The sequence below is a fragment of the Coregonus lavaretus genome (genome assembly GCF_964263955.1).
Source record: "Coregonus lavaretus genome assembly, chromosome: 4".
In the NCBI taxonomy this organism is placed as follows: Eukaryota; Metazoa; Chordata; class Actinopteri; order Salmoniformes; family Salmonidae; genus Coregonus; species Coregonus lavaretus.
Window position 1 is genome coordinate 39,171,132 of NC_139991.1, and position 25,634 is coordinate 39,196,765.

A 25,634-nucleotide genomic window follows, 5' to 3' on the forward strand; every position below is an offset into this window, starting at 1 on the left:
AGGCCTGATTGGTGGAGTGCTGCAGAGATGGTTGTCCTTCTGGAAGGTTCTCCCATCTCCACAGAGGAGCTCTGTCAGAGTGACCATCGAGTTCTTGGTCAACTCCCTGACCAAGAACCTTCTCCCCCGATTGCTCAGTTTGGCCGGGCGGCCAGCTCTAGGAAGAGTCTTGGTAGATCCAAACGTCTTCCATTTAAGAATGATGGCGGCCACTGTGTTCTTGGGGACCTTCAATGCTGCAGAAATTCTTTGGTACCCTTCCCCAGATCTGTGCCTTGACACAATCCTGTCTCGGAGCTCTATGCACAATTCCTTCGACCTCATGGTTTGGTTTTGCTCTGACATGCACTGTCAACTGTGGGACCTTATAGACGGGCGTGTGCCTTTCCAAATCATTCCCAATCTATTGAATTTTCCACAAGTGGACTCCAATCAAGTTGTAGAAACATCTCAAGGATTATCAGTGGAAACAGGATGCACCTGAGCTCAATTTCGTGTCGCATAGCAAAGGATCTGAATACTTACAGTTGAAGTCGGAAGTTTACATACACTTAGGTTGGAGTCATTAACTCGTTTTTCAACCACTCCACAACTTTCTTGTAAAGAAACTATAGTTTTGGCAAGTTGGTTAGGACATCTACTTTGTGCATGACACATACAATTGTTTACAGACAGATTATTTCACTTATAATTCACTGTATCACAATTCCAGTGGGTCAGAAGTGTACATAAACTAAGTTGACTGTGCCTTTTTTAAACAGCTTGGAAAATTCCAGAAAATGATGTCATGTCTTTAGAAGCTTCTGATAGGCTAATTGACATTATTTGAATCAATTGGAGGTGTACCTGTGGATGTATTTCATGGCCTAACTCAGTGCCTCTTTTTTCTTGACATCATGGGAAAATCAAAAGATTTCCAGACCTCAGAAAAATTATTGTAGACCTCCACAAGCCTGGTTCATCCTTTGGAGCAATTTCCAAACGCCTGAAAGTACAATGTTCATCTGTACAAACAATAGTACGCAAGTATAAACACCATGGGACCACACAGCAGTCATACCGCTCAGGAAGGAGACGCGTTCTGTCAAAGTGCAAATCAATCCCAGAACAACAGCAAAGGAACCTGTGAAGATGGTAGAGGAAACGGGTACAAAAGTATCTATATCCACAGTAAAACAAGTCTTATATCGACAACCTGAAAGGCCGCTCAGCAAGAAAGAAGCCACTGCTCCAAATCAGCCATAAAAAAGCCAGACTACGGTTTGGAGAAATGTCCTCTGGTCTGATGAAACAAAAATAGAACTGTTTGGCCATAATGACCATCGTTATGTTTGGAGAAAAAAGGGGGAGCATGCAAGCTGAAGAACACCATCCCAACCATGACGCATGGGGGTGGCAGTATCATGCTTTGGGGGTACTTTGCTGCAGGAGGGACTGGTGCACTTCACAAAATAGATGGCATCATGAGGAAGGAAAATTATGTGGATATATTTAAGCAATCTAAGACATCAGTCAGGAAGTTAAAGCTTGGTCACAAATGGGTCTTCCAAATGGACAATGACCCTAAGCATACTTCCAAAGTTATGGCAAAATGGCTTAAGGACAACAAAGTCAAGGTATTGGAGTGGCCATCAAAAAGCCCAGACCTAAATCCTATAGAACATTTGTGGGCAGAACTGAAAAAGCGTGTGCGAGCAAGGAGGCCTTCAAACCTGACTCAGTTACACCAGCTCTGTCAGGAGGAATGGGCCAAAATTCACCCAACTTATTGTGGGACGCTTGTGGAAGGCTACGCAATACGTTTGACCCAAGTTAAACAATGCTACCAAATACTAATTGAGTGTATGTAAACTTCTGACCCACTGGGAATGTGATGAGAAATAAAAGCTGAAATAAATCATTCTCTACTATTATTCTGACATTTTCACATTCTTAAAATAAAGTGGTGATCCTAACTAACCTAAGACAGGGAACTTTTACTACGATCAAATGTCAGGAATTGTGTAAAACTGAGTTTAAATGTATTTGGCTAAGGTGTATGTAAACTTCCGACTTCAACTGTATGCATTTCTGTTTTTTTTATTTTTAATAAATATGTAAACATTTCTAAAAGCCGGTTTTGACTTTGTCATTGTGGGGTACTGTGTGTAGTTTGCTGAAGATGTTTTTTTATTTAATCAATTTTAGAATAAGGCTGTAACGTAACAAAATGTTGAAAAAGTCAAGGGTTCTGAATACTTTCCGAAGGCACTGAATACAGGAGGAAAATATCTGCGTATACAGTGGTTCTTCCTTTAAAAGTTTCGAGCTTATGCCGCGTCCATTTGTGGTAGTGAGCCTGAGTGGCGCAGTGGTCTAAGGCACTAGCAGTGCTAACTGTGCCACTAGAGATCCTGGTTCGAATCCAGGCTCTGTCGCAGCCGGCCGCGACCGGGAGGCACATGGGCGGCGCACAATTGGCCCAGCGTCGTCCAGGGTAGGGGAGGGAATGGCCGGCAGGGATGTAGCTCAGTTGATAGAGCATGGCGTTTGCAATGCCAGGGTTGTGGGTTCGATTCCCACGGGGGGCCAGTATAAAAAAAATAATGTATTCACTAACTGTAAGTCGCTCTGGATAAGAGCGTCTGCTAAATGACTAAAATGTAATGTAATGTAAAATGTAGTGGCAGGTGGTGGTAAATTGCGTCACTGTCATTGCACCACACTTCACCAGAGGGAGTTAGAGCGCTGATCTATCGGTAGTCTAAACTGTGGCACAAGTCTTCGTAAATTAATGGAATTGTTTTTTGTCCTTGAGTCTCTCTTCTCTGGCACTAGAGTCCTGCATCAGGCAAAACATATATACACTGCTCAAAAAAATAAAGGGATCACTTAAACAACACAATGTAACTCCAAGTCAATCACACTTCTGTGAACTCAAACTGTCCACTTAGGAAGCAACACTGATTGACAATAAATTCCACATGCTGTTGTGCAAATGGAATAGACAACAGGTGGAAATTATAGGCAATTAGCAAGACACCCCCCAATAAAGGACTGGTTTTGCAGGTGGTGACCACAGACCACTTCTCAGTTCCTATGCTTCCTGGCTGATGTTTTGGTCACTTTTGAATGCTGGCGGTGCTTTCATTCTAGTGGTAGCATGAGACGGAGTATACAACCCACACAAGTGGCTCAGGTAGTGCAGCTCATCCAGGATGGCACATCAATGCGAGCTGTGGCAAGAATGTTTGCTGTGTCTGTCAGCGTAGTGTCCAGAGCATGGAGGCGCTACCAGGAGACAGGCCAGTACATCAGGAGACGTGGAGGAGGCCGTAGGAGGGCAACAACCCAGCAGCAGGACTGCTACGTCCGCCTTTGTGCAAGGAGGAGCAGGAGGAGCACTGCCAGAGCACTGCAAAATGACCTCCAGCAGGCCACATATGTGCATGTCTGCTCAAACGGTCAGAAACAGACTCCATGAGGGTGGTATGAGGGCCCGACGTCCACAGGTGGGGTTGTACTTAAAGCCCAACACCGTGCAGGACGTTTGGCATTTGCCAGAGAACACCAAGATTGGCAAATTCGCCACTGGCGCCCTGTGCTCTTTACAGATGAAAGCAGGTTCACACTGAGCACATGTGACAGACGTGACAGAGTCTGGAGACGCCGTGGAGAACGTTCTGCTGCCTGCAACATCCTCCAGCATGACCGGTTTGGCGGTGGGTCAGTCATGGTGTGGGGTGGCATTTCTTTGGGGTCCGCACAGCCCTCCATGTGCTCGCCAGAGGTAGCCTGACTGCCATTAGGTACCGAGATGAGATCCTCAGACCCCTTGTGAGACCATATGCTGGTGCGGTTGGCCCTGAGTTCCTCCTAATGCAAGACAATGCTAGACCTTATGTGGCTGGAGTTTGTCAGCAGTTCCTGCAAGAGGAAGGCATTGATGCTATGGCCCGCCCGTTCCCCAGACCTGATTCCAATTTAGCACATCTGGGACATCATGTCTCGCTCCATCCACCAACCCCCCGTTGCACCACAGACTGTCCAGGAGTTGGCGGATGCTTTAGTCCAGGTCTGGGAGGAGATCCCTCAGGAGACCATCCGCCACCTCATCAGGAGCATGCCCAGGCGTTGTAGGGAGGTCATACAGGCACGTGGAGGCCACACACACTACTGAGCCTCATTTTGACGACATTACATCAAAGTTGGATCAGCCTGTAGTGTGGTTTTCCACTTTAATTTTGAGGGTGACTCCAAATCCAGACCTCCATGGGTTGATAAATTTGATTTCCATTGATCATTTTTGTGTGATTTTGTTGTCAGCACATTCAACTATGTAAAGAAAATAGTATTTAATAAGATTATTTCATTCATTCAGATCTAGGATGTGTTATTTTAGTGTTCCCTTTATTTTTTTGAGTAGTGTATGTAGCTGGCGGTGGTCCTGGAGTTGAGAGAGAACTTAGCTTTAATTCCCCCATTGTATTTACCTAACATGTGGACTGATGATTTTTGAAAAATAGGCACGTGGGCTTTTGGTTTCTCTCCCTCTAAAAACATAAATCATTCTAAATAACAAACTGGCTTAATTTACCACAGTGTGAAAGACTGATAGCCCCTCTATATAAAGTGAGTTTCTGAAACACCGAGTCCTTCTTTGCTGATGTGAAGAAGAAACGTAATGAAAGAATCCAGCGAGGATTTGTCAGCATAAAGCTGAGTGACTCACTCATGGTGATATTAGAGGAAGATTTAATCAGTATAGGAGAAGAAATTACATTCTGCCTTAGATGTTGTGCTGAAGGCTCTAGCGACAAAATGAAAAACTTTGGGGATAGGCAGTCTCCTTGTCTACATCCCCGAAAAATAGGGAATGGACTTGAGTGTATGCCATTTAGTAAAAACCATAGCAACAGGGTTAGCATATAACAGAAACCATATCGATAAAATTATTTCCCAAACCAAATTAATCCAAGACCACAAGTACTGCCATTCAAGCCTGTCAAAATCATTCTCGGCATCTAGAGACAGCACACTGTCCAGCTGTTTTGTTTCATGTACACTACCGTTCAGAAGTTTGGGGTCACTTAGAAATGTCCTTGTTTTTGAAAGTAAAGCAATTTTTTTTGTCCATTTTAAAATTATATCAAATTGATCAGAAATACAGTGTAGACATGGTTAATGTTGTAAATGTGTATTGTAGCTGGAAACGGCAGATTTTTAATGGAATATCTACGTAGGCATACAGAGGCCCATTATCAGCAACCATCAGTCCTGTGTTCCAATGGCATGTTGTGTTTGCTAATCCAATTGTATCATTTTAAAAGGCTAATTGATCATAAGAAAACCCTTTTGCAATTATGTTAGCACAGCTGAAAACTGTTGTGCTGATTTAAAGAAGCAATAAAACAGGCCTTCTTGAGACGAGTTGAGTATCTGGAGCATCAGCAATTGTGGGTTCAATTACACGATCAAAATGGCCAGAAACCAAGAACTTTCTTCTGAAACTCGTCAGTCTGTTCTTGTTCTGAGAAATGAAGGCTATTCCGTGCGAGAAATTGCCAAGAAACTGAAAATCTCATACAACGCTGTGTACTACTCCCTTCACAGAACAGTGCAAACTGGCTCTAACCAGAATAGAAAGGAGTGGGAGTACCCACCCGGTATTCCGATTGCTGCAAATCCATGGGTTCAAACAGTGATAACATTACCATATTTGTTGCTTACTGCATAAATGTTTACTAAACAGTACATTCTAAATAATATGTAGTAGTACACAGTATGTAATTTAGTTGTAGTAAACAAGACATTTCGGACACTGCCTGTCTTCATAAAATCTAATCTTTCCTGCTAAGATAAGAGCTTACACAATAAACTAAAGCTATAGAGCCGATACTCTATTTGTCATTGTTGTGTATTGGGCCTGTGGCTGAGCCTCCCTCTCTCTGTCACTGCAGGAGGCAAAGAAATGGCAGGAGAGGAAAGAGGCCCTGGAAGCCTTGGAGAAGTTGGCTAAACACCCCAAACTGGATAATGGAGACTATGGAGATGTGGTTCGAGCACTCAAAAGGGTAGGCAACTCTTTGGTTAACTCTGAGTGAGTGAAGTTACAGTATGTGTACAGTGCACTGAATAGCCACTTAAACTCTGTTTGCCTATTGTAGGTCATTGGTAAAGACACAAATGTCATGCTGGTGTCTCTAGCTGCAAAATGCCTGGCTGGATTGGCCTCTGGTCTCAGGAAGAAGTTTGGGACGTATGCTGGCCAGGTAAGTTCTCCCTTTAGACAGTGACTGAGAAACTAGAGATACTTAAGATTATTGCTTTATTGTGCAAGACTCTTCTACAATGGAAACTGTTTGCTAATCTCCAATTTTGACTGATTTGGTTATTTAAAATGTTTATTTTCCTCAAGGTGGTGCCAACTATTTTGGACAAATTTAAGGAGAAGAAACCTGCTGTGGTCCAGTCCCTGCAAGAGGCCATCAATGCAGTCTTCCTGACAGTGAGTAGGCCAATTTTATTCCCACTGATGATCCTTTTGGCTCATAGCTTGCAATGCACTTTAAATCTGTGTCAATGCAGTATCTCTTTGGCCGTGGATCTCAACACAATGTGTAATTTACTGTTAATAAGGTGAAATATCTGTTTATTTAGCAGCTCTCTTCAGTCCTTTGTATAGGCCTTGTGCTAATCAATAGTTCCTGTTTCCTTTCTATAGTTGCCATTTGAGAAGCAGGTGTATGCTAGTCTAGATGGTCAATGCATGTGATTATCTGTGGGCATGTACACCTATTACTGCATTTCCTTCACTTAGAATTTACTACAGCTTTTTAATGTGGATAGATGTTTATTTAGTCAAACGTAATTCAAGACTCCATTAGAGGAGCAAATCCACCCTTGATTGATGGACAGTGGTAAGAGTGAAGATATTTGCTTTTTGCATGGGTCTGAAGTTGGCCAAGGGTAATTTGTGTGATTTCCAAGATGACAAACAAGCCAGCATATCTTTCATATCTTTTTTTCACTTTATCCACAACAAATTGTTGAATGGTAACAACAACAAAAAAGTAAAATAGAAAAACAGGGTAATGGCCTAGTTTGTTCTCCCCCCCCAGACCACTCTCCAGAACCTGAGCGAGGACATGCTGGCCGTGATGGACAACAAGAACCCGTCCATCAAGCAGCAGGCCTCTCTGTTCCTGGCCAGGAGTATCCGTCTCTCGACCCCCTCCACCCTGCCCAAGAGCCTGCTCAAACCCCTCTGTGTTGCCCTGATCAAGGTTGGTCTGATCTCAACCATCCTATAGGCTTCTAACTGTACATGTCCACTGGGGGAAAATATTTTGTAAACACGCAATGATCAGAGTTAAACATGACAAATGTTCACAAAATAAAGGTTATTGGTCGGTCGGGTGAAGTATTATACACCCAGTGGGGAAAAAAAGTATTTAGTCAGCCACCAATTGTGCAAGTTCTCCCATATAAAAAGATGAGAGAGGCCTGTAATTTTCATCATAGGTACACGTCAACTATGACAGACAAATTGAGAAAAAAAATCCAGATAATCACATTGTAGGATTTTTTATGAATTTATTTGCAAATTATGGTGGAAAATAAGCATTTGGTCACCTACAAACAAGCAAGATTTCTGGCTCTCACAGACCTGTAACTTCTTCTTTAAGAGACTCCTCTGTCCTCCACTCGTTACCTGTATTAATGGCACCTGTTTGAACTTGTTATCAGTATAAAATACACCTGTCCACAACCTCAAAGTCACACTCCAAACTCCACTATGGCCAAGACCAAAGAGCTGTCAAAGGACACCAGAAACAAAATTGTAGACCTGTACCAGGCTGGGAAGACTGAATCTGCAATAGGTAAGCAGCTTGGTTTGAAGAAATCAACTGTGGGAGCAATTATTAGGAAATGGAAGACATACAAGACCACTGATAATCTCCCTCGATCTGGGGCTCCACGCAAGATCTCACCCTGTGGGGTCAAAATGATCACAAGAACGGTGAGCAAAAATCCCAGAACCACACGGGGGGACCTAGTGAATTACCTGCAGAGAGCTGGGACCAAAGTAACAAAGCCTACCATCAGTAACACACTACGCCGCCAGGGACTCAAATCCTGCAGTGCCAGACGTGTCCCCCTGCTTAAACCAGTACATGTCCAGGCCCGTCTGAAGTTTGCTAGAGTGCATTTGGATGATCCAGAAGGGGATTGGGAGAATGTCATATGGTCAGATGAGAACCTTGTGAAGACTTACAGAAAACGTTTGACCTGTGTCATTGCCAACAAAGGGTATATAACAAAGTATTGAGAAACTTTTGTTATTGACCAAATACTTATTTTCCACCATAATTTGCAAATAAATTCATTTTTCCTAATTTTGTCTGTCATAGTTGACGTGTACCTATGATGAAAATTACAGGCCTCTCTCATCTTTTTAAGTGGGAGAACTTGCACAATTGGTGGCTGACTAAATACTTTTTTTCCCCCACTGTGTGTGTGTGTGTGTGTGTATATATATATGTATATATATATATATATATATATATATATATATATATATATATATATATATATATATATATATATATATATATATATATATATATATTTAAAGGTGTGTATATACAAGTTCTAAATTTGCTTTGAGTAGTTTGTGACCCTAGGGTGGCAACGCATACATTCTAAGTGGTTTCAATGGGTCTTTCTACATTCTGATTGTTTTATACTGTTCAATTAAACTTCAACCAAAAATAATTTATTTCTGCATTTCCTGCACTCATTTGAGATGATTTCCACACTGCCACGTAGGACTGCATGATATGGGCAAACAATATAGGCCTTATATTTACACTTGGGTGAATTGTTGGAATCATGGAAATAGAATGATTATTACTTTGAATTCAGTGTTTGACATGACAATGAATGAAAATGCCATGGAGGAGTTATTGTGACAGGGTACGAACCTAGGTGAGCCTATAATCTTTGGCTACATTCAATGTTTTCTCTTAGCTACTTCATATCGGTAACATATTCATGCTTTGTGTATTCCTCTTTGATTTAGAAGATACTCTTGCACAAACATGCAGATTTAGGTCTACACCATCACTGATATTATCAGGCTGTATAGCTAATTACGTTTGCTCTGACTCAGTACGTTTATTAGCTAGCTAGCAATTAGTATTAGTGGCTAACACAATTTAGGTCCGACTTGCTAAGAAAATACATACTAGCTGTTTGCAGATGTAAGAAACACGAACTAATAGTGTAATTATAGAACGCTAGTGGATTTACATTAAGAAGCAAAGTGAATAAAGCATTGTTGTCATCAACATTGTTGCATGTGCTTCATTGACCAGACTGAACACAAGTCTCGTGGTCGAGGAACAACAAATGCGCTCCTTGAGTGACGGGGCGGGGCTAGGTCTGTGTGGAAAGCGGCATGGTGGGAGCGGAGAGAGATGACTCGAGTAGTGAAGTAAACTATAAAAATGGACGTTACACACCGCGTATCCCATTTTAACAAACCAAACATTCAAATACCGTTATAGAAGGTAAAGTAAAAACCCAAACCAGTCAGTGCATCAATACTGGTATATCGTAAAATACTTATTTTACACTTATTTCTATAAATCCCCATTTGAATATGGATATGGCTCTGTCTGAATGTATGACATATTGTTGGTTGTTTCTTCTTCATGGCAGCAAGTGAATGACCCTGCCCCAGAGGTGAGAGATGCTGCGTTCGAGGCTCTAGGCACGGCCATGAAGGTGGCGGGAGAGAAGGCTGTTAACCCCTTCCTGGCAGACCTCGACAAACTCAAGCTTGACAAGGTGAGGGTGTGTGTGTGTGTGTGTGTGTGTGTGTGTGTATACACTACCGTTCAAAAGTTTGCGGTCACTTTGACATTTCCTTGTTTTCAAAAGAAAAGCAATTTTGTTGTCCATTTAAAATAACATCAAATTGATCAGAAATACAGTGTAGACATTATTCATGTTGTAAATGTCTTGTAGCTGGAAACGGCAGATTTTTTATGGAATATCTACATAGGCGTACAGAGGCCCATTATCAACAACCATCAGTCCTGTGTTTCAATGGCACGTTGTGTTTGCTAAACCAAGTTTATCATTTTAAAAGGCTAATTGATCATTAGAAAACCCTTTTGCAATTATGTTAGCACAGCTGAAAACTGTTGTGCTGATTTAAAGAAGCAATAAAACAGGCCTTCTTGAGACGAGTTGAGTATCTGGAGCATCAGCAATTGTGGGTTCGATTACAGGCTCAAAATGGACAGAAACAATAACTTTCTTCTGAAACTCGTCAGTCTATTCTTGTTCTGAGAAATGAAGGCTATTCCATGCGAGAAATTGCCAAGAAAATGAAGATCTCGTACAACGCTGTGTACTACTCCCTTCACAGAACAGCGTAAACTGGCTCTAACCAAAATAGAAAGAGGAGTGGGAGGCCCCGGTGCACAACTGAGCAAGAGGACAAATACATTAGTGTCTAGTTTGAGAAACCGATGCCTCACAGGTCCTCAACTGACAGCTTCATTAAATAGTACCCGCAAAACACCAGTCTCAACGTCAACAGTGAAGAGGCGACTCCGGGACAGACGAATCGAAGTTTGAGGTGGTCGGATCACAAAGAAGAACATTTGTGAGATGCAGACTAAATTAAAAGATGCTGGAGGTGGTAATATGTATGTATGTATGCATGTATGCATGTATGCATGTATGCATGTATGTATGCATGTATGCATGTATGCATGTATGCATGTATGCATGTATGCATGCATGCATGCATGCATATGCTGGCTGGCTCTAGTAAAAATTAAGAGACCACTGCACATTTTTCTTCAATCACCATCTCTACATGTATGACTTCCATTCCAGTGTCTGTTGAATTCCAACAAAGGCACACCTCATTCTACTGAATTAGGTACTGATTAGGTGATCACCTGAACCAAATGTTATTTAACGAGGAAAAGTATAAAAACCACTGCTGTGGTCATCACTGTCCTCTTGCAATAGGACCAGGAGGATGGCAAAACAGTGCTAATAGTACCTCAAATGGAATATTAATCAAAAAATAACTATTGACCATGCCAAAAGGGTTGAAAAGGAAAGTTTCGAGGTAGGAAAAGAAGGGTTCAATTCTGTCTTTACTGGCAGAGAGATACAGTGAGCGTCAGGTTGCTTCCATCCTTAAAATTTCAAAGACGGCGGTTCATAAGAACAAGGTCAAGCAGCAGACATTGGGGACAACAAAGCTACAGACCGGCAGAGGGCGAAAACGACTCTACTGACCGGGATGACCGCCAACTCATTCGAATGTCACTCAACAACTGTAGGATGACATCGAGTGACCTACAAAAAGAATGGCAAACGGCAGCTGGGATGAAGTGTATGGCGAGGACGGCTCGAAACAGGCTCCTAGGGGCAGGGCTGAAGTCGTGCAAAGCTAGAAAAAAGCCCTTCATCAATGAGAAGCAAAGAAGACCCAGGCTGAGGTTTGCAAAAGACCATAAGGATTGGACCGTAGAGGACTGGAGTAAGGTGATATTCTCTGAGGAGTCCAATTTTCAGCTTTGCCTAACACCTGGTAGTCTAATGGTTAGACGGAGACCTGGAGTGGCCTACAAGCCACAGTGTCTCGCACCCACTGTGAGATTTGGTGGAGGATCGATGATCTGGGGGTCCTTCAGCAATGCTGGAATCAGGCAGATTCGTATTTGTGAAGGATGCATGAATCAAGCCACGTACAAGGTTGTCCTGGACGAAAACGTGCTTCCTTTTGCTCTGACATTGTTCCCCAACTCTGAGGATTGTTTTTTCCAGCAGGACAATGCGCCATGCCACACAGCCAGGTCAATTAAGGTGTGGATGGAGGACCACCAGATCAAGACCCTGTCATGGCCAACCCAATCTCCAGACCTGAACCCCATTGTAAACTTCTGGAATGTGATCAAGAGGAAGATGGATGGTCACAAGCCATCAAACAAAGCCGAGCTGCTTGAATTTTTGCGCCAGGAGTGGCATAAAGTCACCCAACATCAATGTGAAAGGCTGGTTGAGAGCATGCCAAGACGCAGGGTTATTCCACCAAATATTGATTTCTGAACTCTTCCTAAGTTAAAACATTAGTATTGTGTTGTTTAAAAATGAACATGAACTTAATATATTGGCATTATTCGAGGTCTAACAACACTATCATTTTTGTTATTTTGACCAGTTTTCATTTTCTGCAAATAAATGCTCTAAATGACAATATTTTTATTTGGAATTTGGGATAAATGTTGTCAGTAGTTTATAGAACAAAACAAAAATGTTAATTTCACCCAAACACATACCTATAAATAGTAAAACCAGAGAAACGTAAACGTTTGCTGTGGTCTCTTAATTTTTTCCAGAGCTGTGTATGTGTGTATATACACACACACACACACACCTGCTCGCACTCACTCACTCACTCACTCACTCACTCACTCACTCACTCACTCACTCACTCACTCACTCACTCACTCACTCACTCACACACATTGCCTTTGGAAAGTATTCAGACCCCTTGACTTTTTCCACATTTTGTTACGTTACAGCTTATTCTAAAATTGATTAAATTCTTTTTTTCCCTCATCAATCTACACACATTACCCCATAATGACAAAGTATTACAAATAAAAAAATTGAAATATCATCACATTTACATAAGTATTCAGACCCTTTACTCAGTACTTTGTTGAAGCACCTTTTTGCAGCGATTACAGCCGCGAGTCTTCTTGGGTATCACGCTACAAGCATGGCACACCTGTATTTGGTGAGTTTCTCCCATTTGTTCTCTGCAGATCCTCTCAAGCTCTGTCAGGTTGGATGGGGAGCGTCGCTGCACAGCTATTTACAGGTCTCTCCAGAGATGTTTGATCGGTTTCAAGTCCGGGCTCTGGCTGGGCCACTCAAGGACATTCAGAGACTTGTCCCAAAGCCACTCCTGCATTGTCATGGCTGTGTGCTTAGGGTTGTTGTCCTGTTGGAAAGGTGAACCTTTGCCCCAGTCTGATGTCCTGAGCGCTCTGGAGCAGGTTTTCATCAAGGATCTCTCTGTACTTTGCTCCGTTCATCTTTGCCTCGATCCTGACTAGTCTCCCAGTCCCTGCAGCTGAAAAACATCCCCACAGCATGATGCTGCCACCACGTGCCTCACGGTAGGGATGGTGCCAGGTTTCCTCCAGACGTGATGCTTGGCATTCAGGCCAAAGAGTTGAATCTTGTTTGTCATGGTCTGAGAGTCTAGGTGCATTTTGGCAAACTCCAAGCAGGCTGTCATGTGCCTTTTACTGAGGAGTGGCTTCCGTCTGGCCACTCTACCATAAAGGCCTGATTGGTGGAGTGCTGCAGAGATGGTTGTCCTTCTGGAAGGTTCTCCCATCTCCACAGAGGAGCTCTGTCAGAGTGACCATCGAGTTCTTGGTCACCTCCCTGACCAAGGACCTTCTTCCCCAATGGCTCAGTTTGGCCGGGCGGCCAGCTCTAGGAAGAGTCTTGGTGGTTCCAAACTTCTTCCATTTAAGAATGATGGTGGCCAATGTGTTCTTGGGGACCTTCAATGCTGCAGAAATTATTTGGTACCCTTCCCTAGATCTGTGCTTCAACACAATCCTGTCTCGGAGCTTTATGGACAATTCCTTTGACGTCATGGCTTGCTTTTTGCTCTGACATGCACTGTTAACTGTGAGACCTTATATAGACAGGTACAGTGAGGGGAAAAAAGTATTTGATCCCCTGCTGATTTTGTACGTTTGCCCACTGACAAAGAAATGATCAGTCTATCAATTTAATGGTAGGTTTATTCTCAAGAAAGCACATATATACATGCCCCTCTGAAGTTTGCCAATGAACATCTGAATGATTCAGAGGAGAACTGGGTGAAAGTGTTGTGGTCAGATGAGACCAAAATTGAGCTCTTTGGCATCAACTCAACTCGCCGTGTTTGGAGGAGGAGGAATGCTGCCTATGACCCCAAGAACACCATCCCCACCGTCAAACATGGAGGTGGAAACATTATGCTTTGGGGGTGTTTTTCTGCTAAGGGTACAGGACAACTTCACCGCATCAAAGGGACGATGGACGGGGCCATGTACCTTCAAATCTTGGGTGAGAACCTCCTTCCCTCAGCCAAGGCATTGAAAATGGGTCGTGGATGGGTATTCCAGCATGACAATGACCCAAAACACACGGCCAAGGCAACAAAGGAGTGGCTCAAGAAGAAGCACATTAAGGTCCTGGAGTGTCCTAGCCAGTCTCCAGACCTTAATCCCATACAAAATCTTTCGAGGGAGCTGAAGGTTCGAGTTGTCAAACGTCAGCCTCAACCTTAATGACTTGGAGAAGATCAGCAAAGAGGAGTTGGACAAAATCCCTCCTGAGATGTGTGCAAACCTGGTGGCCAACTACAAGAAACGTCTGACCTCTGTGATTGCCAACAAGGGTTTTTCCACCAAGTACTAAGTCATGTTTTGCAGAGGGGTCAAATACTTATTTCCCTAATTTAAAATGCAAATCAATTCATAACATTTTTGACATGTGTTTTTCTGGATTTTTTTGTTATTCTGTTTCACTGTTCAAATAAACCTACCATAAAAATTGTAGAATGATCATTTCTTTGTCATTGGGCAAACGTACAAAATCAGCAGGGGATCAAATAGTTTTTTCCCTCACTGTATGTGCCTTTCAAAATCATGTCCAATCAATCGAATTTACCACAGGTGGACACCAAGTTGTAGAAACATCTCAAGGACGGTCATTGGAAGCAGGATGCATCTGAGCTCAATTTCGAGTCTCATAGCAAAGGGTCTGAATACTTTTGTAAATAAGGTATTTCTGTTTTTTATGTAATACATTTGCAAAAATGTCTAAACCTATTTTCGCTTTATCATTATGGGGTATTGTGTGTAGATTGCTGAGAAAAATATTTAATATATTTTAGAATAAGGCTGTAACGTAACAAAATGTGTAAAAAGTCAAGGGGTCTGAATTATTTCTGAAGGCACTATTATCTCCACTGCTAGTATGGATAAATGGTTTTACACTTTTCAGGGCTCCAAACTTTTTCCTCTGGTGCCACTAACATTTTCAGATGGTGGCACCAGCCCATGATTTGGCCGCACCAAAATTGATGCTGCGTCACTTAATAAAAGGGCATTAATTTTACGATGTTATTCACTGTGCTACTGAGACGGTATGATTCAGGGTAGTGGGTTCGATCCCCGAGACCACCCATACACAAAAATGCATGCACGCATGACTGTAAGTCGCTTTGGATAAAAGCGTCTGCTAAATGGCTTATTATTATTATTATTATTAAGAAATAAGTTGATTTAAACAAGCAGGAATGCGTGATCAATTTATTCTGATGTGCAACCTAAACCAGTGATTGTCATACATTTCTGGGTTGACAATTAGGCTATTGTTGATATATTTTAATCTCAAAGTAGGGCTCCAGAATCGCAGATTTCTTTTGTTCAATAGAGATGAATTTACTTAACTTTTTTGTACAAAAGTTGGGGCTAGTTCACCATCTGGGGAAGTTGAGACACAATACACATTAGCTAGATCACTAAATATAATATGTTGCTTGTTAGCCATGTAATTTATTAATCTAACAGTACATTTTATGTCCTAAAAACAGACTCATGCTTCCTGCGCTCCGTATATCTCAAAGCCACCAGATACTTTGGTTTAAAACTAAATGCATGCTCTTCAATCGAACGCTGCTGGCACCCGCCCACCCGACTAGAATCACTACTCTCGACGGGTCTGACCTACAGTATGTGGACAACTACAAATACCTAGGTGTCTGGTTAGACTGTGAACTCTCCTTCCAGACTCACATTAAGAATCTCCAATCCAAAGTTAAATCTAGAATCGGCTTCGTATTTCACAACAAAGCCTCCTTCACTCATGCTGCGAAACATGCCCTCGTAAAACTGACTATCCTACTGATCCTTGACTTCGGCGATGTCATTTACAAAATAGCCTCCAACACTCAACTCAGCAAATTGGATGTAGTCTATCACAGTCCAATCCGTTTTGTCTCCAAAGCCCCATACACTACCCACCACTGTGACCTGTATGCTCTTGTTGGCTGGTCCTCACTACATGTTCGTCGTCAAACCCACTGGCTCCAGGCCATCTATAAATCACTGCTAGGCAAATCCCCGCCTCATCTTAGCTCATTGGTCACCATAGCAGCACCCACCCGTAGTCTGCGCTCCAGCAGGTATATCTCACTGGTCATCCCCAAAGCCAACACCTCCTTTGGCCGCCATTCCTTCCAGTTCTCTGCTGCCAATGACTGGAACGAATTGCAAAAATCTCTGAAGCTGGAGACTCTTATCTCCCTCAATAACTTTAAGCATCAGTTGTCAGAGCACCTTACCGATCACTGCACCTGTACTCAGCCCATCTGAAATTAGCCACCCAACTACCTCATCCCTATACTGTTATTTATTTTGCTCTTTTGCACCCCAGTATCTCTATTTGCACATAATCTCTTGCACATCTAGCATTCCAGTGTTAATACTAATTGTAATTATTTTGCACTATAGCCTATTTATTGCCTTACCTCCATAACTTGCTACATTTGCACACACTGTATATATATTTTCTACTCTGAGCGCACAGGGAGAAACTGGCACAGGGGCAGACCAGACACTTTCATGCAGAAGTCAGAATATTATTGCACTGAAGGCTACTGTTTGACCAAATCATAGTTTTAGCCACCCCAAAAATATAACGTTTTGAGTGAAGTGACCAACTAGAATTTGCAGCTCACACTGACGCACCCAATTAAAACATTAAGCAAAATAATCACTCTGGATCCCTGCTTTTGGTCACTTCCTACCTGCCTTTATTCAACTTCAAATAAAATAGCTGTTGCAGTGCTTTCAGAGCGAGTTTCTTATGGAAATATATAGTGTTAGTATTGTTGACATATTTCTGATTTGTTATCTTTGTTTTAGAGATATGTCATTGTTGTTGCCCTCAGGCCATCTTGTTGCTCAGATGGATAAAATCCAAGTGTGTTTTCTTAATGCTATTTTCCTCTCAAAGATTAAAGAAAGTGCAGACAATGTGGAGCTGGCTGAAGGAAAGAAGGGAAGAGGAGCGGAGAAAGTGAAACTTGGTTCCAAGGCGCAGCCACAGTCCGAGGCCCCAGCCAAACCCTCAAGGCCCCCTAAAAAGGCCCCTGTGTCTAAGGTGAGAGGGCGTGACTCTTATTGTATGTTTTGTCTCTCCGTAGTGTGTTTGCATGCCATGGTGGTCCTTGTCAGGTTTGTTGCACAAAATGTTTCAATGTGTCTTTAGAGGGGTTCAATTGAACTTTAACTTTTTAAAGTTCATTGTAATCATTTTGACTATATACAGTACAGTAGAGCAGCTTGTTTTTCACTCTAACCAATAGAGCTTGAAAACCAGTGAACAATCCATGGGAAAGACGCTAGGAGGTATTTGCATTAATGCTTTTCAACACGTTCTTGTGTGATCCACTAAACCAGTGACCACAGAGTACCTAGAGCCCCAGGGACAGTGTTTCTTTAGCTAAGCACAGAGCTGAGATGCTTGTAGGGTCTCCTCTTCATTAAAAGGCTTTGGTCAAAACCATGATAGGTGGGGGGTTTAATGTTGAAGCTGGACATATGGACAACCTGCTGGTAATATTAGTGCAATGAATGCAGTGTGGGACAATGTAATCTCTGCTGACTCCCAAAGCATCTATGTGGTCATCTATGCTGTTTTATTCTACAGCAGTGGCTCCTCAATGGTGGGTTGCAGCCAGTGTTTGGTCATGGCTAAAGGCTGGATTGTGGTTTTCCTGTTTTTTAAAATTGCTCTCAATATACGTTTTAAAAATGTTTCCCTAATGTGTTATAAAAATACAAGGATCTGTTTGTTCAAAAATCTGGTTTGATCTGTTGTCTAGGATGTTAGCGTTGCTAAGAAAGGGAAGCCTGGGGCAGCAGGAGGACCAGGAGCCAATAGTAAGAAGCCTGCCGAAACCAAAGAGATCATGGAGACTGAGCTCTCGGTGAGTACTCACATCTTAAGTGTCTATATAGTCATCAATAAATTACTCAATATTAAATAGATACAAGTCTCAAATGACAGCCCATTCCCCCTATAGTGCACTAATATTTAGCTCTGGAATAGGGTGTCATTTGATACGGCTCAGGTCAAAAGTACGTATTAACTGTGTTCTCAGGTGGAGGTGTGTGATGAGCTGGCCGCAGCGGTGCTGCCTGCCTCCTGTGTGAAGATGCTGGACAGCTCCAACTGGAAGGAGAGGCTGGCCAGCATGGAAGAATTTTACAAGGTCAGCAGTATTTATGTATTCACTTTCTCGTCGTTGTTTCTACATCTACTCTCTTACAACATTCGTTCTCGCAGCAAAAGTCTGCCTAAGAACAGCCCTTGAGTAGCCTTGCACCAGCCTTGGCTTGTGTGAGAGTAGGAATGGCTCATAGGAGCAGGAGCATATCGCCTGTTTCTGTATCGTGAGGCAGCTAGACGTACAAGTACACCACCTGGACAGGACGCTGATCTATCGCAGGGCCTTACCCCCAATCTATCTCCTTAATGCTGAGTGTCATCAGGTCTAGGGTTGAATATTTTCCTGGTATTTTACAAATGTTCCATCCCGAGAATAAATCCCATTTCTCCTGGGTACCCCGGTATTTCCCGCCCAAACCCAAAGTGTCATTCTTCTAAAGCATATAAATATATATACAAATATTTTACTGAGTTACAGTTCATATAAGGAAATCAGTCAATTGAAATCAATTAATTAGGCTCTAATCTATGGATTTCACATGACTGGGAATACACATACCTTAAAAGGTAAGGGCGTGGATCAGAAAATCACTCAGTATCTGATGTGACTAGGGTTTTGCCGGTCATGAAATTTTGTCAGCCGGTGATTGTCAAGCAAATAAATGCTGATTTCAAGGTAATTTACTATTAATTAACATAAATAGTGGGCTCCCGAGTGGCGCAGCGGTCTAAGGCACTGCATCTCACTGCTTGAGGCCCCCTGGTTCGATTCCAGGCTGTATCACAACCGGCCGTGATTGGGAGTCCCATAGGGCGGCGCACAATTGGCCCAGTGTCGTCCGGGTTTGGCCGGTGTAGTCCGTCATTGTTAATAAGAATGTGTTCTTAACTGACTTGCCTAGTTAAATAAAATACAAAATAAAATAAACACATTTAGCGTCTCCTGGCTTCCACCCATAGCCTACAGACCTTTGGAACATTAAAAAGTCTAATAAATCCTTTTAATATAGCCTACACCATCACAATAAATCCATTATTTTAGACAGGTCTAAAGAAACATATGAAGAAAATGTAGTCTATTTCAGAAGAACGGAATAGCATACTCTGAGTTGTCCTTATGTTAGGCCCTGATCCGGCTATGCCATATAGCTGTGGGCTACACTAGTTAATTTAGCAGACAATATTGGCTTAGAATTCCGTGGCATTATTTTATAGTACGAAGGATGAAAAATGTATGCACTCACTAACTGTAAGTCGCTCTGGATAAGAGCGTCTGCTAAATGACTAAAATGTAAATAAAATAATACAATTAAACAGCTAAATAAAATAGAAATAATGTTTTCTCATTACGATTTGAGGTAGTGCGTACATGCGGCGATTCTGTGAGCGGTTAACAAAAAAACAAGTCCTCCTATATGCTTAATTTAGAGTTATGTATGCAATTTTAGTTGTGATACAAACGTTGGGCTATATGTTTGGATTTTCAATACATTCTAAGGCTGCATGATGCGACTAGTGATTATTTGAAAAAAGTTGCATGAAAGGCATGAGCTCTGCTTTGTTTCTTCCACGTACTTCATCAGTCTCATTCACAATTTGACAAGCACTTGATAATGCCTCGAATTTCCCAGTGGCATCCCCCTAGTGTGGCTGTAATGCCCTTTTAAAAAATCCATGCCTTTTGCGGCCAGTGGCCGTTGTGCCCTTGGGCTGAAAATAATAATTCCCTTCTCCCGGCTGCATTTTCCGAAGCGCCTCTCACTCACATGGCTCCCTCAGATATCTCAATTCTTAGTAGCCAATGCCCGTCACATGATCAGGTTCTTCTCACAGGCATCTATCTCAGCTCCGAAGAAGGCTAAAAGTGAAGACTGACACATCGGGGACGCAACTAAGTGCGTCCTTATCAAATTCCGAGGTTCATATTGAAGATGTTAGAACTGTCCACATTTTACTTTTCGTCAGCCAACAAGATGAGTAGGCCTAACGAACAGCAAAAGCACTAGCCTATGTCAATCTACTATCCCCCATAGTACAAAAGTTGACCTATTCTATTGGTCAACTTGTCCTTCTGTACGAGAAATAAATATTCCAAACATACTCTGGGACAGTTGTGGGATGTGATATATCCCTAAATTAATACAACCACTCGCATCAAAAAAGCAATGAAGCTGATGCAGGTAGCTTAGTGGGTAAGAGCGTTGTGCCAGTAACCGAAAGGTCGCTGGTTCTAATCCCCAAGCTGACTAGGTGAAAAATCTGTCTATGTGCCCTTAAGCAAGGCACTTAACCCTAATTGCTCCTGTAAGTCGCTCTGGATAAGAGTGTCTGCTAAATGACAAAAATGTAATGTAAATGTAATGCAATAGATCAGAATGTATAGCTTAAATGTTGATAAACTATTAGGCTATTTCTTCACGTAAGTGCAGCAATGCGCACGCAGCAGTAGACTACAAGAGCTAATGTTCCATAATACAATCAATTAGCGGGAAAACGCCATTCTCAAAGTGACCACAAAAGCGATTTTATGCATGTAATGCTTTATTATAAAGGTGCATTTTATGGTGAAAAATGATCTTAACCAAACATGAAACTCGCGCTCCGCCTATGTCTGCCAGTTAGGCTCTACACCGGTTGTAAAGCGGGTAATGTGCTTCCATTTTAGAAGTAATTTGGCCACTTTAGTTGTGATACAAACCTTATCAAAACATATAAGCCTTTGGGCTAGGCAACATGAGGTGTTGGGTTTATGATAAAAAAATAAAAGGCATGCGCCGTTTCTTGCCTTACTGCATACAAGCTGGGCATCATTCACAAGTCATAGGCTAATATTGTGACCCATCAGACGATTCTTGATTTAATCTTGTCTTTACATATACTAAGTAATATATGTGTGAAATCAGTTTTGATTTAAAGTAGACCATTATCATGCCGCTGTCTCAGAACAGGGGCAGGGGAACAAAATAGTGAATAGAGGACACTTTGCCCGTGGTTAATATTCATGCTGGCCAGGTAGGCTATACTCCTGTTGTAAAGCGAAGCAGTGTGCTTAATATTAGGGAAGTTGAGAAATAAAGGTAGTAGGCCTAGCTTATAGAAAGTTGATGGGATCCTCTTTTTTTTAATAGAGGCCATCCAAAACTGTTTTCTCGTGCAATTGCATAGCCTATAGAAATGTTGCTCAACATGAGCTCAAGGGCTCTCATGAAGTGATTTGATTTAGATTTTCGATAACATCTGCATTGATGTCAGAGTGATTAGAGGGACAAAAATTAGTGCTTTGTACAAGGCTGTTAGCAAGTTTTGTAGGCTACTAATGACCATCAATAGCATCAGAGCTTGTAGAAGCCTAGTTACCGTGACTAAACGGTCACGTGGAATTTGACTGGGGTCATGACTCTTGACTGCCGGTGTAGTGGTAATACGGTCACTGTAACAGCCCTAGGTGGTACCACCATTTGACTCATGCAGCGCGACACATCTCCTTCGTATAGAGTTAATCAGGCTGTTGATTGTGGCCTTTGAAATGTTGTCCCACTCTTCAATGGCTGTGCGAAGTTGCTGGATATTGGTAGGAACTGGAACGCTCCGTCGATCCAGAGCATCCCAAACTTGCTCATTGGGTGACAAGTCTGGTCTGTATGCAGGCCATGGAAGAACTGGGACATTTTCAGCTTCCAGGAATTCGGTACAGATCCTAGCGACAATCTTAGTAACATGATACAAAAATACCCATCAAAATCCATCAGTTTAAGCTAAAATGTATTTTTTTGTATGAGCTCCGTCTCAATCCACCGCATCCGCCTATGTCGCTGCATCTGCGGTGGAAAATGCATTATCATGCTGAAACATGAGGTGATGGCGGCGGATGAATGGCACGACAATGGGCCTCAGGTTCTCATCACGGTATCTCTGTGCACTCAAATTGCCATTGATGAAATTCAATTGTGTTCGTTGTCAATGGCTTATGCCTGGCCATACATAACCCCACCGCCACCATGCGGCACTCTTCACAATGTTGACATCAGCAAAAGTGTATGTAATACACGTGGTCTGCGGTTGTGAAGCCGGTTGGACATGCTGCCAAATTCTCTAAAACGGTGTTGGATGCGGCTTAAAATGAACTTTAAATTATCTGGCAACAGCTCTGGTGGACATTACTGCAATCAGCCTGCCAATTGCACGCTCCCTCAACTTGAGACATCTGTGGGATTGTGTTGTGACAAAATTGCTAATATTAGTGGCCTTTTGTGCCCAGCACAAGGTGCACCTGTGTAATGATCATGCTGTTTAATTAGCTTCTTGATATGCCACACCTGTTAGGTGGATGTATTATCTTGGCAAAGGAGAAATGCTCACTTAATAGGGATGGAAACAAATTTGTGCACAACATTTTAGATAAATAAGCTTTTGGTGCGTATTTCAACTCATGAAACATGGGACCAACACTTTACATGTTGTGTTTATATTTTTGTTCAGTGTATGTCTGGATTTGATTAGAGCTTTGACCGTCATGAAAATGAAAGCGTGATGCTACATAAGTCCGATGATCCATATATTAACCCCCTAGAGTCTGACGCACCAGTGCGTCAATCTTAGTAACATTATACAAAAATAGCCATCAAAATCCGTCAGTTTAAGCTAAAATGTATTTTTTTGTATGGGCTCCGTCTCAATCCACCGCATCCGCCTATGTCGCTGCATCTGCGGTGGAAAGTGGCAGAGCTACAGCGCTGTTTGTCAGACCAGGAGGTGTCCCGAAAATGTGTCTTCTCACAAAAACGTCTGTAGCTTCGAACGGTTTGGCCTACCACTCTATACGGAAGACTCTCACGATGGTGTTCTCCGTTTTGCTCTACGACCCCCACAAGTGTCACGGGACTTGTCTGAAGGTAACCCATACAAATGAATGGAAGTCGTTTTGTGCCAACAAAAATAAGGGGTTAAATATGTTAAAACATACATAATACTTATTGTGCCTAGGACAGACACATTCATAAATGGCAGTAAGAAAATCATGTTTTGAAGTGTCTGTCCTAGGGCCAAGAAGTATTTTTATTTTATAGATTTTTTTTACACTTTGTTTTTTTTGCCATTTTTGAATATGTTATTCAATGCGTTTCTATGGGCTACAGTAATAAAGGCCAAATTGAATATTTTATCCCAAAACATTTTTGGGATGCCTAAAGGGTCCTAAAATAAAAAATCAAATAGCTAAATGATCCATGGTATGACCTTAAAACAATTCCATATGTCAGCTTAAAACTGCATCTGCAGTTTAAAGATGCACTATGCAGAAATCCCTCCGCCATTTCCTGGTTGCTAAACTTCTAATAGTTTGCCTAATTTCAGTTCTTGTAACAAAACTAGCAAGTATAGTGCAGTCATTGTACAATCTAAACCGATGTGAAATATCTTTCCCATAACTGAAAATATTGTGTTTTCAGCTGTTTTCAAGCTGGTGTACAAAACCGAAAGTAAGACGCAAAAATGAAACTTAAGCAGGGGAAGCATTTGAAATATAGCACACACAGAACATACAGTTGAAGTCGGAAGTTTACATACACCTTAGCCAAATACATTTAAACTCAATTTTTCACAATTTCTAACATTTAATCCTAATAAAAATACTTGCTAGTTTTGTCACAAGAACTGAAATTAGGCAAACTATTAGAAGTTTAGCAACCAGGAAATGGCGGAGGGATTTCTGCATAGTGCATCTTTAAACTGCAGATGCAGTTTTAAGCTGACATATGGAATTGTTTTAAGGTCATACCATGGATCGTTTAGCTATTTGATTTTTTATTTTAGGACCATTTAGGCATCCCAAAAATATTGTGTTTTCAGCTGTTTTCAAGCTGGTGTACAAAACCGAAAGTAAGACGCAAAAATGAAACTAAAGCAGGGGAAGCATTTGAAATATAGCACACACAGAACATACAGTTGAAGTCGGAAGTTTACATACACCTTAGCCAAATACATTTAAACTCAATTTTTCACAATTTCTGACATTTAATCCTAATAAAAATTCCCTGTCTTAGGTCAGTTAGGACCACCACTTTATTTTAAGAATGTGAAATGTCAGAATAATAGTAGAGAATGATTTATTTCAGCTTTTATTTCTTTCATCACATTCCCAGTGGGTCAGAAGTTTACATACACTCAATTAGTATTTGGTAGCATTGCCTTTACATTGTTTAACTTGGGTAAAACGTATCGGGTAGCATTCCACAAGCTTCCCACAATAAATTTGGTGAATTTTGGCCCATTCCTCCTGACAGAGCTGGTGTAACTGAGTCAGGTTTGTAGGCCTCCTTGCTCGCACACGCTTTTTCAGCTCTGCCCACACATTTTCTATAGGATTGAGGTCAGGGCTTTGTGATGGCCACTCCAATACCTTGACTATGTTGTCCTTAAGCCATTTTGCCACATCTTTGGAAGTATGCTTAGGGTCATTATCCATTTGGAAGACCCATTTGCGACCAAGCTTTAACTTCCTGACTGATGTCTTGAGATGTTACTTCAATATATTCACATAATTTTCCTTCCTCATGATGCCATCTATTTTGTGAAGTGCACCAGTCCTTCCTGCAGCAAAGCACCCCCACAGCTTGATGCTGCCACCCCTTTGCTTCATGGTTGGGATGGTGTTCTTCGGCATGCAAGCCTCCCCTTTTTCCTCCAAACATAACGATTGTCATTATGGCCAAACAGTTCTATGTTTGTTTCATCAGACCAGAGGACATTTCTCCAAAAAGTACAATCTTTGTCCCCATGTGCAGTTGCAAACCGTAGTCAGGCTTTTTTATGGCGGTTTTGGAGCAGTGGCTTCTTCCTTGCTGAGCAGCCTTTCAGGTTATGTTGATATAGGATGTGTTTTACTGTGGATGTAGATACTTTTGTACCTGTTTCCTCCAGCATTTTCACAAGGTCCTTTGCTGTTGTTCTGGGATTGATTTGCACTTTTCGCACCAAAGTATGTTCATCTCTAGGAGATAGAACTTGTCTCCTTCCTGAGCGGTATGACGGCTGCGTGGTCCCATGGTGTTTATACTGGCGTACTATTGTTTGTACAGATGAACGTGATACCTTCAGGCATTTGGAAATTGCTCCCAAGGATGAACCAGACTTGTGGAGGTGTACAATTGTTTTTCTGAGATCTTGGCTGATTTCTTTTGATTTTCTCATGATGTCAACCAAAGAGGCACTGAGTTTGAAGGTAGGCCTTGAAATACATACACAGGTACACCTCCAATTGACTGAAATGATGTCAATTAGCCTACCAGAAGCTTCTAAAGCCATGACAT

The 25,634-nt window shown here is 41.9% G+C and overlaps 1 protein-coding gene across 1 annotated transcript in view; it reads left to right on the top strand.

Annotated features, from left to right (window-relative positions):
* LOC311127282 (cytoskeleton-associated protein 5-like) overlaps window positions 1-25,634 on the top strand; it is a 94,880-nt gene that overhangs the window by 10,533 nt on the left and 58,713 nt on the right. Inside the window, exons 7-14 of the mRNA XM_084159089.1 lie at window positions 5,940-6,053; window positions 6,147-6,251; window positions 6,398-6,487; window positions 7,101-7,265; window positions 9,706-9,834; window positions 17,110-17,256; window positions 17,981-18,085; window positions 18,260-18,370. Of these exons, the coding sequence (XP_084015215.1) occupies window positions 5,940-6,053; window positions 6,147-6,251; window positions 6,398-6,487; window positions 7,101-7,265; window positions 9,706-9,834; window positions 17,110-17,256; window positions 17,981-18,085; window positions 18,260-18,370 (966 nt within the window). The remainder of the gene's footprint in view (window positions 1-5,939; window positions 6,054-6,146; window positions 6,252-6,397; window positions 6,488-7,100; window positions 7,266-9,705; window positions 9,835-17,109; window positions 17,257-17,980; window positions 18,086-18,259; window positions 18,371-25,634) is intronic.